Here is a 14036-nt window from a genome sequence, read left to right as displayed (position 1 = left end):
TAAACTAATTTTAAGATGGGGACTGTTTCCTAGAAATACTGTACAGTAACCAATAGGAAAACCAATGTATTGCAGCAACGCCAGTGAACGATGTGGCTATCCTCTTTGCTAATCTCTTAAATTGTGGCATTTAGCATTGGTCAATATATCAAGGCCTAATCTAGGATTTTTAATGAAGAAACCAGTTCTTGGGGTCAAGACCAGAGTTTGCAGCACCACAGAAATTCCACAGTAACTTACAACACTTTTTTCGTTCGTGCAAGCAAAAATGATAAAACAAAATCCACATTTGAGCCTGTATTGTGACTTAATACGTTAATGATACAGAACATAAACAAAGATGTTAAAGTGCCAAATGCAAAAAAATAATGGAAACAAATTCTGCAAATGCCAACATCACGGGGCTGTGACTTGGTGGTGTCCCCTAACATTATAAAAATCCATGTACCAATCTAGAAATATGAAACAAAGATTTAAGGCCTATTCATACGGTGTGTGTCGTAAAGAGGTGAAACAGAATACAAGGAGGTGGTGCACGTTTCCACTAAATGTGCCACAACACAACATGTCTCCTGCCACTTGCAAAAACAACACTGGCAGTTGCTCACCCCTGTCTCTACTGTTTATCTTTCGAAAGACATGGAGACAGTGTGAAGGTTTAATGGTGGTATAAAATGACAAACAGCCATTAAAGCTCGGACATACTGTAGCCACTTGACCTTCTTGTGCTTCAATCACAGCCCAGTTGTCGTGCCAGGCCTAATCCAGGCCCTAGGAAACATGATATAAATTGGCCTAGGCAACTTCTAAATAAACAGAACAACGTTACGTACCCTGTTTTGTCAAAATGTCTTTGTATCCTGGGAGTACATGCTGACACGGGTGACTAAATGACAAGCTTATCGTACCACCCAAACTATCCAACTTTTTCTCTTGTAAACTGATAAACAACAGCACGGCTCATAGCCAATGAAATGACAGGATTCCAAGCACCTTTCAAATCTCTGATGACAAGATAAACGAGGCATTTTAAAAATAGATATAAGTTGGAAGTTTTGCACACGCAATGCTGCATTACGTTTAATTACAGGGCAATGGTTTTTAAATTGCTTTTAACCGACCCTCACAACTAAGGTGAATAATCAAGAATTACAAGTATGTACAGTAGCTGAGCCAAACAGTTACTAGTTCAGCATTTTAAAATAACATGAATATAACAAATCACTGGAATTTAAAGACAACTCCCATTGCATAACAGTTTGGGCTATTTAAGTTTTTTACCTTTTTTTTTTTTAACCACTTAGGATTCCTATAGCATTAACATTAGGGGTGCAACAATTAATCAATGCATCGATTGGGGCAGCAGTGTGGAGTTGTGGTTAGGGCTCTGGACTCTTGACCGGAGGGTTGTGGGTTCAATCCCCAGTGGGGGACACTGCTGTTGTACCCTTGAGCAAGGTACTTTACCTAGATTGCTCCAGTAAAAACCCAACTGTATAAATGGGTAATTGTATGTAAAAATAATGTGATATCTGTATAATGTGAAATAATGTATAATGTGATATCTTGTAACAATTGTAAGTCGCCCTGGATAAGGGCGTCTGCTAAGAAATGAATAATAATAATAATAATAATAATAATAATTGATCATCTGTCCTTAAATTTTACTGAGCTTCGAATACATTTTGGTGAATCGATGCATCAAATTAGTACCCAGTTTTAAGTCTCCTGTTGCAGGTTTGCATTAAAACCTTGAGTGTGACTGTGCTGCTTCTAGTGCTAGTACGGTAGATTAGCGCGTTGCTAGGATACACACTTCAAGCTTACATTAGACGTTGGATAAGTCAAATCAGAAGTAGGCCAAGTATTCAGGTTTTTTTATTTAAAAATTAAGGCAACATGTTTTTTGTTTGTTTGTTTTGTTTTTATCTATTAAATCTACCAATTACCTTTTGTTTCAAAGCATGTTGCTTTTGGATTATATGGCAATATTACAGAAAAAGAAGATTAATTTAGTACGATAGTTACATTAGTCAGGGTTTGTGAGATTAATTCAAATGCTTTGCTTTTGGACATAAAATGTAAACAGTATTGAACCATAGTTCAGAAATGACTTCTGTTAAAATGTAGAATTTATTATTATTATTACAATTTTAATCTGATGCAGACTCCCGCATATTCTTTTCAGTTGTTAAACGTAAGTCCTTTGTATTTCTTTTTTTTATAAATCGGAAGTGTTCGAATTTGAATGCAATTCAAGCCTTTTTGTTTTTAGTTATTAGATCTTCTGTTAAAAAAACACAACAACTAACGTTTGTTTATTTTGAAATACAAAACATCAATGCATCGATTATCGTTGATAAATGTCGATATGATAATCGAATACGAAATTGTTGATAAATGTCGATACGATAATCGAATACGAGTGCCGATTGCATCTCTAATTAACCATCACAGATCCCGTTATACTTAGAATGTTTACTAGTGCTGTGTATTCTGGTAACTATCACTAACTTCCTGTTCTCTTTGTCACAAGACCACTGGAGTAAAACTGCCCTATGGCACAGGAAGTGATTAGGTACTGTAGTTAATCCTAAAGCCTGTTTGCATATCTGCAACAATGTAAAAAATATAAATCAATAAATAAAAACATTTAACACATGAGAACCAGTGAACATGTTGATTGTGCAGGTAATATGCAAGAAATGATATTCTAAATTAGATCACACCTAAAATTCTCAAATTGTCTTGAATGTCAAAGCATGTATACATCCAGGTCAGGACTCAAATGGTTTCCTTTTTTAAAAAATAAATAAACATAATTTGGAGCAATCCCTAATGATATAGTACAGAGGTGGCCAAACCACGGCTCCCGGACAGTTCAAGTGTGGCTCCCGGTGAAATGCAGGGTGAAGCACATTTTGTGGCTCGAATGAACTAAAGAAAGAGTAATAAACAAAAATGAAAAGAGAGAAAGTAAAAATAAACATGAGTTTATTATTTTTGTTCTCTGTATTCATTCGTTATTCTTTTTTCTCTCCCCTTCTCTAGCTTCACTTTCCTTGAGCCTGCATGTTCACTGCATTTCGTCACTTGATGACCTTCGACACCGCGCTCTGGCGCGTGCGTATTCCGATCCCCTTGAGTGAAAGCCAGATGGGCAGTTGAAAGTCAATTTCATAATTTTGAATTAAGTGCTTGTTAGTTTCCTGGAGACAACGGAATTGAGCAAACCCTCGAGTAATAAACGAAAGTATGAGGCTTTAAGCCAGAATGGGAAGAAGAGTTTGCTTTCACTGAACACAGTGGTAAACCTCTGTGTCTCATCTGCAATAAATCACTTAAGTCACACACTGTAGTCTGTACAAGGCCAGCAACCTCAAACGTCATCCGAATATCCTCCTTGATCAGACTTGAGGAGAAACAAGCTAGCCTATTTACAAGCATGCCTCAGCAGTCAGCAGATGCTCCTTTCGGCGTTCAGTAAAGAAGCTGACGCAACGACTCAAGCAAGTTTTTTATGGCATGGAACATCACTCGTGTCAAACGTCCTTATTCAGATAAATGATTTTTTTTATAAAATTGGAGTGTTGGCGCTAGACTAGAATGCAGATTTAATTGTTATATTGCAGGTCTAAAATTATTATATTTACATATCTTACGTCTCATCTTGAGCAGGTACTGTAATCCCTTTCAAAATAAATCAGTGCATTTGTCATCCACAAAGCTCTCAAAAGTATTTAATACATGCAGCAGTCATACAAATTACACTTTTTTTTTTTTTTTTTAAACCGAGCATTCAGATCTTCAAGGTAAGGGCGTGTAAAAATAATCCTTACAAAAACGTGTCTTTATGTGGTGTTTTTGGTGAAATCAGGGCAGTTCTCGTAATCATAATAATTGAATATATTTTATTTAAAGTGCATAATACATACAATATAAACAGAAATAATTGTTAAACACCAGTGTAAGGCTCTGCAATGTTCTCCCTCGTTCTTGTATATTTTGCTGCCATCAAGAGATACTGTATGGCACAGTGTAAGCGCAATATTCCATTATAATGTTCGAGAGTTTTAAAAAAAATGTTTAACACAATGCTAGTACAGTAGTCTCTGCGTATAGGAACACCTCCTAAGAGAACACTTCGCTTAAGGGAACACCATTGTGGTGAAATAGATTTTTCCCATTGTAAATACGCCGGCTAAAGGAACAGGAACTTCGCTTAAAAGAACACCTTCTTGGCACCGACAACAATTCGTTCACAACGGATACAGTACTTTGTAACTTGAGAACTCATCATCATCAAGCTTAAATAAAAATGGTTTATTCAGTCTTTTCAAATGTGACTTGTCATCACGAGTGTGTCTTGAGGCACATGGATTGGTTCATTAAATCTTTCCAGAACTGCCGTCATATCATTGCCTTGTTTTGTATTCTGATTTCCACGAGTGCACCTCACCACTACAAAATGGCTTGTAAACAAAACGGTGAAATGCGACGCAGTTTCTTTCTAAAAAAAGCTGGAAATTATTCAAGCTCTTGAAAGAAAACCTGAATCAGACACAAGTCGTGGTGCAATTTGGTGTTTCCCGTTCTGGTGATTTGCTTCACCATTCTGTTAAATAATGTGCATGTCTTGTATATCACTGCTGAATCTTTTAACATGTGTAGGGGTGCTGTGTTAATTTAGTTTGACAGTTGACTTTATTAAATCTTAGTTTGTCTGCTACTTTATTATTATAGTTTAACATACACTTGCCTATTTATTTTCTTTTACTTATCCAGTTCATTTCATATGTTGATGCACGTGCATCATGACAAATAATACACATTTATTTATTGATCCATATTGTGTCTGGTGGCTAACTCCGTCTTAGAGAACACTTTATCTACAAGAACACTTTGCTTGCTTACAGAGGGGTGTTCGCTTAGCCGGGGACTACTGTATTTAAAATGTCCTGCTCACAAACATTTCATGTTTTATAGTATGTGTCTTGCGGCTCTCGGCCATATGAAAATGTTGGTATGCGGCTAGTAGGGTCAGGAAGTTTGGCCACCCCTGATATAGTACTTGTCTCTGTCTTACCTCTGCGCATTAGGCCTTACAACTACCAGAGATGTCCATTTGAGTTAGCCCACCTGTGCCCAACATCACAAGACACAAGTGCAGAGATAAAAACATCCTGTACATCAAATAAGGCACTTTCCTTTGCCACAAATAGCATCTGCATACAAGGTGTGAACAGTAAATTGGTAGTGCACGGTCATGCTCTGCCTCAGGGACTACTGGTCAGTACAATCTGATGACATCACAACCCCAATTGAAGACACAAACTTCCGGGACACCTGTCTAAACACTAGAACTACCAGATGTACATATATACCTAGAACTACCGGAGCGGTCTTTTTAACCGCTATATTAAAATGCGTATAAAACTACAGCAGCGTCGCACGCTACGAAACTGTTCTGTGTTAAACAAAATTAGAAGTACAGATAGGACTACCAAACAATCATTTCCATGCATCCTGATGCTTTTTTTTTTTTTTAAATACAGTAACACGATGAACACAGGGTTGCAAAAAACTTTTCATTTGACATTATTGTTTGTTTTCCTCCAGGATTATGTTTGTGACACCGTTTTTGAAGCCTGCTTGGTACACGTGATGGACACCACGCGTGGGGGTGGAGTGGTGTTGTGTAAAATGTTACACATGTATGCAAATGCTGGGCTATAAAATGGGGAAGTTTTAGCAGCTTAGAGACGACTTTTGAGATGCAGCTGGAACTTATGGCACTCCATGGAGCAGTAGAGAATTACAGTGCCCACATTTGTTTGAGTGTTTTATTTTGTACAGGTGTTTGAATCTGTTGGCTATTCAACAGTAATTTCCGTCTCCAGTCTTGCAATAGCTGGTTTGCTACACTATTATTCCGTAACTTTATTTTTGTTTTGTAATATAATCATGCACAACAGGACTACTTTAAAAAGTGTTCAAAAGCTCAAAGGATGGAACTTACAGCTCTTCAAAGGATGGAACTTACAACTGTTCAAAACGTGGAATGTAAAAAAAAAAAGTACCTTATGGAGTCTAGTTTGTGGAATCAACACAGACATGTGCAGTGCTTGCCACACACTGCCTGACTGCACACGGCACAGCTGTCATGTGTCTGGTCTACTATATCAACTCCAAACTTCGTGGAATTATAAAACTGTACAGTCTCTGGGATCTTCTTTGCATCATTCCCAATGGTAATGGAAGGATGAAGTGTGCTCAGCAAAATTACATGTTTGCTTGGTTTGCCCTTGTAGACTGTTAGAGTGCAGCCCTTCTGCGTCCACAAGTTGATACACGGCCTGTCGATCGGCCTCTATCTAAGGTAAGTAATTGCTGCCTGCCAGGTGGTAACAAAGATCTAACTTGAGTATACAGCTGTAGCTGCGTTTGTCTCTGTCCCAAAATTTCTGCCATTTAGTTATCACTTTCACTGTCACTATCAGTAACCTCATTGTGATCACAGTAAGTTTCATCACTGTCTGTTGGTCTGGCGCATTTTCGTGTCCAGATTCGTCTTCCAATAACTCCTGAAAGTACTGCAAGACTTGCTGTGCAGTCCTACATTGTGTTTGTCTATTCGTTTTCACTAGACAATAAGTATTTCTGCAGTTGTTGATAAATAAATCACTTGTCTGAAAAAGTATCCTGTTGTATCTATTCAAAATAAACGTGAAGCTTTCAAGTTCAGCAACTCGATCACGCACACTAAGCCAAACCCACTGTTTTTACTATGATGGTTAAAATGACAGCTCCGGTAGTTCTAGGTATAATGTATTATATCTCCGTGAAATGTACGGTTTACTATTCTCCATACCAGAATGATAGGATGAATAATAGTAGCACCTAGAAACCATAAAGCAGGTGGTGCTGTATATGGTCCCATTGGTTTCTTATCATAAAGAATGACTGTACAAAATGCTGTTCAGACCTGAATAGAATATTAAAAGGATGTAGGGTGGCATGCCCTCTTTGAGTAATTAGATCAAGATTTCAAATTTAAAAAAAAAGGTATAAAGCATATCACGCGACAGAGAGGAATTTTAATTACAATGTCAAAGATATAAAAATGCTGGATATCACACCGTTTCATATGGGAGTTGAAATTAGACTAGAAGCCCCGAAGTAAAAAAAAAAAAAAAAAAAATGGTGACAACAAATTCTAAAGCCTGATGCATTTATACAATTAATTCCGGCCCACAGTGTGTGAAACACTGCAGGGAGACAACTCAGGAAGAAGTCTATCTGAAAGGATCCGGTCCCTGCAGCTTCATTCCAGCAGGGATCACAAGAGTCCAAGAATAACTGTCTATCTGCGTGCTACAAGGTTTTACTGACTCACATATAATGAGGAAACTGCAATTAAATTCATACAGCTACCTGACCCCTGACACTGGGGACATGTCCCCCTCACTTTTTCATTATTTTAGATAGAATAATCTTTACTCATGCATCACCTACAGAAATGCACCTAACCCCCACTTTTGAAAACAGTTACGCCGCTGATATTGTATACATTTCAGAAGTTGCAATACAGGTTAATTCTAGAGAGAGCGAGATTGATGTTTAACGCGTTACAATGCATATATATTGCAGTCATCCTGCGTCTACATATCAAGTTTGCACCAAACGTTGTGTCACTGGTTCTGACTGTGTACTCTCTCTCACACACAATCAACAATGTATCAGAATGTATTTATTCAGTTGGTTTTACATTCCTCCTAATACCTTATGAATGTCATTGGTCTACTTAACGGGAGAAGCTTGAGATTTGACGCGCTACAGTTGTTCATTTCGGAGCCATGCTTTATAATATACTGTAGTACATAATCTAAAATAAAGCAAGCCTGACTATCCAATTGCAATTTTACTGAATTAAAAAGGTGATAAAAAAATGACGTTTTTAATCTACTAGATATGTATAATTTTGTATAAATTTGCATTCCCAATGTGTGGGTTACAAGTAGAGGCCACATTCAATAAGTTGTTTTTCCCATTCGTTTTAGGCTTAGCATATTTTATTGATGTGGTCCTACATTAATAATTAATATGGTATTGCGCCGATTTCGATAGCTTCCAGTGTGCATGTCTACGTCGTTACCTCTTCATTGTATTTTCGTGCCACTAATGCAACTAGGACACAAAAACAATGTGCTCCACTGAAGAAACAGCGTGCAAAATCGAATCTTTTAGCACTGGTGAAACACAATTCAACTACCAGTTCAATCATGGTCCCAGTACACACAATTAACAAACGTTGTGTACAGTCGTACAGAATTAATAGAATTAACAGAATTGGAAGAGTGGTAACACCCAAATGTGGCCCCTGTGCAACACCAGATACGTATTATTAATAATAATAATAATAATAATAATAATAATAATAATAATAATAATAATAATAACAACAACAACAACAACAAGTTGTTAATGCACACGAGTAGTTTTGGATAATCAGTTTATTCCAATCAATTACAAACTGTATAAGTGAAACAAATCTACAGCAATATTCTCCTCCTTGGATTCACCTCCCACAGTATAATTCTGCAACTATCGTCACTGCGTAAATACAACGTCGACATCGGTCATTTTAACATGCACACAGCGCTTAACAAAATAATAGTTCAAGTCAAATAATTGCAGTGGTAAAATTAAGCAAAAAAATTGCAATACTTACATTTTCAGTATCGCGCTCATTCACAGTGGGCAATGGCGTTCTGGTCGACATTTTGTGTTTTTAGGCCGCTTCGCAAAGCAACAAGCTTGGGAACGAAAAGAGGGGGGTTATGAGAAAGGGGGGTGAATTGTTCTACCTTCTATACCTCCAGCGACATTTCGAGCCCGACCAGTCGAACCCCGGTCTCTTCCACTACCACATATTGTGCTTAGGGCCCGCTGTGAGACAGATGAGGGGGTAAAGGAGGTTTAAATGTGCCCCCAGGTATACTGCACGCAACCACTGCCGAGACGAGAGAGAGAGAGAGAGACAGAATGGGAGTTTGTATGAAACGGAGACTCTCGCATTGATCCACCCTGACACACAGAGAGAACAAGCAAGAGAGAGAGAGGGAGTTTCAGATCCACAGTAGAAGCAGCCTCCTGCCCTCCTCAGGAAAGATAACAACTTCCAGTTTAACTTGAGGGACTGCTACGGCCAGGGTACCTCCGCTCGGTTTTGAAGAAAACGCTTGAAGATGGTTAACGACTGCAGTGGTGGCTATAGTCTGCGTGATCAGATTTCAGATTACTTTTCAGGAACTAGTGACTGCAAGTTCTTTTTTCTTTTGGGGTAGATAAAATACTTTGTGTGTGTGTGTGTGTGTGTGTGTGTGTGTGTGTGTGTGTGACAAAACGGTTTCATACTGTAAGTAATTTGATTTGAGTTATAGTAAAAATAAATAAATAAAAGTGTAAAAAATAATGTGATATCTTGTAACAATTGTAAGTCGCCCTGGATAAGGGCGTCTGCTAAGAAAATAATAATAATAATAATAATAATATAGTAGTAGTCATCGATCCCAGTTTTAATATATGCCAATAAACATTGATTATATATATACCTCAACTTAAACTTGCTAGGAGAGCTCCATCTTCTGACGCAAAGTAGGAATTGCATGCATGGTAGGTCCTGCAAATACTTCTGTAAAATGATGGCATATGTATTGTAATGCAATGTACTATTTGTAGTGTTTACATACAGCTCTGCAACATTAATATAGAAATAAATATACTGTAAATAAATATTTTGCTGTTTTGTTGTAATTAAATACATTTAAGAAAGTCTTTAATATACAACAATTAAACACAAAGAAAACTCCACAGTTGTATTCTTAATAAAAGGCACCACCTACTGGTAAATACACTTAACTCTTTAAGAAAATGAGGCTGACCTCTTAAGTATGTCCTCTAATAATACAGCTAGGTAGGATATATTTGGAATCTGGCAATATGAACACAATAGGTGTAGAAAGTCATAGTATAAAAATACATAGGAATGAAATGCATGTACTGGTACACTAATGATCTGTGGGGAAAGTGACAAATGTTGTTTGTTTTATTATTAGTCTCAAGGCACATTGTAGAGGCGGGTGTGAATACATATTTCACACTTTAGAATTGTACATGTATCTGCTTGTCAAATTATGACACAACTTGCTAAGGGACAAGTCACTGAATGTGTCATAATCTCTGTGTATATGGAGTCTGGTGCTGGCTCTTCTTGCTAATTAAGCAGTGTCCCCACTCCCTCTCACATTTCAAAAATCACTTGGGTATCCCTAAGATATAAGAATCTAGATAAGGATGCCTGCTTTATGCACTCTTTCTAACTGGTTGGGCAAATGAAGGCTATATCTTGGAAATGGCAAACACAAATTGTATCAAACTGCATGGTTAAATGAAGTCTGTAATGGAGGGCACGTGATCTTTTTCAAGAAACTGGTTGGCTGGAATTTTTTTGGATGAAAATTGGATCTGCAAGCTACGAGCTGTGATGGCATTAACACCTGTTATTTGTATCCATTAAAAAAAAAACCCCATCAGAGCACAGATTTTTAAATCATGGTATTTTTTATATTCTGTGGTATAAATCAGATGAGTGCCAGCCTACAGTGTAATCTGTACTGTAATGGACACTTTAATGTATTTGGATCACACTAAATACATATTTGGGTGACAATTAAAAACAGCTGTACACTTTACAAAATATAATATAGTTTAATATATGTACTTTACATAGCTCTTTTCATGACAAGCATCCCGAGGCACTGCAGCGAGTTTTAATATAACTTAAACAGTACTTTAATAGAATGAAATATCTTATTATGCATGGTCTGGAATGACATGTTTCTGCAATTCAGAAAAGCTGCTTCAGCTGTCCTTGTCTCTTGCGTGCCTGTTTACAAAATGTTCCCATTTGTTTGGAATGATTGGGAAGGATGCCAGTGGTGTGGATTGTGCTTTTATGGTAATTGCTCTCCCAACAGATGCTGGGCATGCTAGAAGGGATTACTGCCTAAATAACACATTAGTTTATCATTCAAATCAAATCACTCAACAGGTTACACCCTGCCATCTCCGATTTACACTAAACGTGGTTCGTGGGGGTGTTTCAGGCAAACAAGCTCACATTTACGTTAACCAATGTTTAACTAAAAAAAAAAAAGTCTGTTTGTGCTATAGATTTGTAGGTGTCATTTTATTGGAAATCCCATGGAATTTGAAAGAAAACAAAAGGAAGTTACACCTTAACAAAGTTTTTGACCTTTGACCTTCTCAACATGTATAGCTTGTTAGGACTTCCAGGTGATAACTAATTGATGGCCTGCAAACTCTGGTTAGGCTTATTAATTTTTTGTCACTCTTATGATAAGTGAGAATGTAGAGCCTGGGATGGCTCTGATGAATCCAAAGCTGAGGAAGAAGATGCCATTTTATATCAGAAAGGAAGTTTTGTTTCTGTCATCTATGCAGATAAGTATTGGATGGGTATGATTGAAAATGTCTCTGAGGATTTTGGGGACTTTTATATACAATTCATGCACCCTGGTGGGAAATCAAAGCAGTATCGTTGGCCAGAGAGGGATGACAAATGCTGGGTACCCCATGGCAACATTCTTTGCAGTGTTATATGCCCTAGTCTCACTTCATCTTCCTCAAGAGGCTAAAGTTCCAAGACTGAGAAACTGTGGAGAGAGAAATGGGGTCATTGACTGATGTGACCTTTGTTGCAAAAAAGTAATTTTTCACCTGCAGCAGAAGGAGTTGACTTTTTTTCCCCACTGATGATGTGTTATTCATGTACTCATGTCAAGTGATTCAAATTAAATGTTTGTTACCTGAAGATTATTCAGGTTTTTTTAGAAATGGTGGGAGGGCACGTTATGTTTTGATTTTTTCAAAGCAAACCAAAAATATTACCTTCCTGAAATTTTGAACAGATGAAGCAGAGACCTTGACCTTTTCTTGGTAATTTGTTTTAGATTTTTATTTTTGGGGTTTTACCCCAAGATCAAAAGTCAAAAACTTTGTTAAGGTGTAATGTCTTTTTTTAATTCTTTTTTTAAATTTGCCATACGATTTCCAATAAAATGACACCTCCCACAAGTCTGTAGCACAAATAATTTTTGAGTAAAAGGTTGGTTAACGTTAAGGGGGTACCCATCAACCACATTTTGACCTCTCTAAACTTTTGATCCCTTTACCTGATCAGTCTAAAAATTTAAGTTTGAGTTTGTTTGCCTGAAAGACCCCCAAGAACCAGGTTTGATGTAAATCGGAGATGGTAGGGTTTAAAATCCAACTTCTTTGGGGTGATTTGTCATGGAATGACCCTAAGATCAAACAAGCATTAATACCTCTCTGGGACTCTGTTTAAAGCAGGGGTATCAGACTCCAGTCCTCGAGGGCTGCAGGGTCTTCTGGTTTTCATTCCAACTTAAGCTCTCAATTAACATAATTGATCTAATTATTTGCTGAATTTGACATATTTAATATTTTTCAAGGTCTTTTACAGTTGATGGTTTTAAAAATGCAATTGATTTAATAAGTGCTAGTCCGATTAGTCTGAGTAGGACACCGGCTCTTCAGGACCAGGATTGAGCACCCCTGCTTTAAACAGATGATATAATATTGTTTTGTATTTGATGTTTGAGTGCTGAAACAATGGGGATAGCTGTGGCAATACCAACAGACGTTTTCCTCAATCCTTTATTCTAACTTGGCCGCAGTAACTTTCGTGACTCCCAATAAAGCTTTTAAAATAATAACCCTAGTCAAAAGCTGTATGTGTCTAACAATTTATTTGATTATGAAATGTCTGACAAGAGTTTAATATGGGCTGCTTCTCATCATTTTTATTTTATTGGGTTGTGGGAAACATTTTCAATTCCATTCTGCTGTTTTAATCCTTTAACACAATGCTATTTTTCATCTAACAACTACATATTTGGAGTACAATATCCTTCAGCACCATTGTGAATTGTTTTATACACAAATTTACCAGAATGTTGGTTGTTCAACATAAGTTGATCACAATATTGTTCAGTACCATGTTGAATTAGTTTAAATTGCTCAATTGTGCATTACTGTAAGCTCATTAATGACAATTTTGTAAATGGAAAATGCGTATGCAGAAATAAATATATTTTTTGACATTAATGATTATGTTGTTAATTGACAATTTATATGCAGTGTGACAGGACAGAGGCCCTGCACATGAAAATTGTGTTTTTTGTATGTGAATAAAAATGTTATATTTTTAATTTGTTTGGCAGGGATAGGGTTAAAATCTCCTCTTCCAAATCCTGGTGCAAAATGTGGCTGGTGCTTAATTGATTAATTGAGGATCAATTAAGCCCAGCCTCATGCTATAAAAGGAGAACCAGCGCCTTTGTTTGTTGGAGGGAAGAGGGAAGAGGGAAGAGGGAAGAGGGAAGAGGGAAGAGGGAAGAGGGAAGAGGGAAGAGGGAAGAGGGAAGAGGGAAGAGGGAAGAGGGAAGAGGGAAGAGGGAAGAGGGAAGAGGGAAGAGGGAAGAGGTTTTCGTTAGGTTCTGTGCATTATTACCTTGTTTTATTTTGCCTTTCATAGAATGGAGTGTTCATCTTTTTGTCTGGAGGTGAAGAGATCAGCCTGCCTTTACCAATAAGCTTTGGTAAATCATGAGATTAACCGGTAAATATCTGAAAAGCAATGTATTTCTTCATAATTTTGGACATTTACCACCTTATTTGGTAAATGTTGATATCTACCAGTAAAACTTAAGATTGACCAGATTCTGCCTTTTACCGTAACATATACAATAAATGTGGCTAGTCAGCAGTCTGAAGCACTGTGGTCTGGCTAGTTTTGTCCTGTTTAACATGTCTACTGTTACATTACAACTTGGCCCCTTTTGGAGATCACATCTTTATATGGCTGGCCACATAACATAGTGCCAGATTGGAAAGATACACACGTGTCTGGCTATTGAGTGTTTTAAAAG

At 37.3% G+C, this 14036-nt stretch overlaps 1 protein-coding gene across 10 annotated transcripts in view; it reads right to left on the bottom strand.

Moving 5' to 3' along the window:
• The window catches only part of LOC117411298 (serine/threonine-protein kinase MARK1-like), a 96901-nt gene extending 87662 nt beyond the window's left edge, over positions 1–9239 (bottom strand). For 4 of the 10 annotated variants that reach the window (XM_059025526.1, XM_059025521.1, XM_059025522.1 and 1 more), the window contains exon 1: positions 8732–9238. In XM_059025526.1, coding sequence (XP_058881509.1) covers positions 8732–8782 — 51 coding nt within the window. In that variant the 5' untranslated portion in view covers positions 8783–9238. Of the gene's footprint in view, positions 1–8731 lie in introns of all 10 variants that reach the window. The other 6 variants (XM_059025520.1, XM_059025523.1, XM_059025528.1 and 3 more) reach the window with 3 other exon arrangements.
• Positions 9240–14036: the final 4797 nt, after the last annotated feature.

The sequence above is a fragment of the Acipenser ruthenus genome, chromosome 6, assembly GCF_902713425.1.
Source record: "Acipenser ruthenus chromosome 6, fAciRut3.2 maternal haplotype, whole genome shotgun sequence".
Lineage (NCBI taxonomy): Eukaryota > Metazoa > Chordata > Actinopteri > Acipenseriformes > Acipenseridae > Acipenser > Acipenser ruthenus.
Note: the sequence above shows the minus strand (reverse complement) of the source record. Positions and strands in the feature narration are given on the sequence as shown.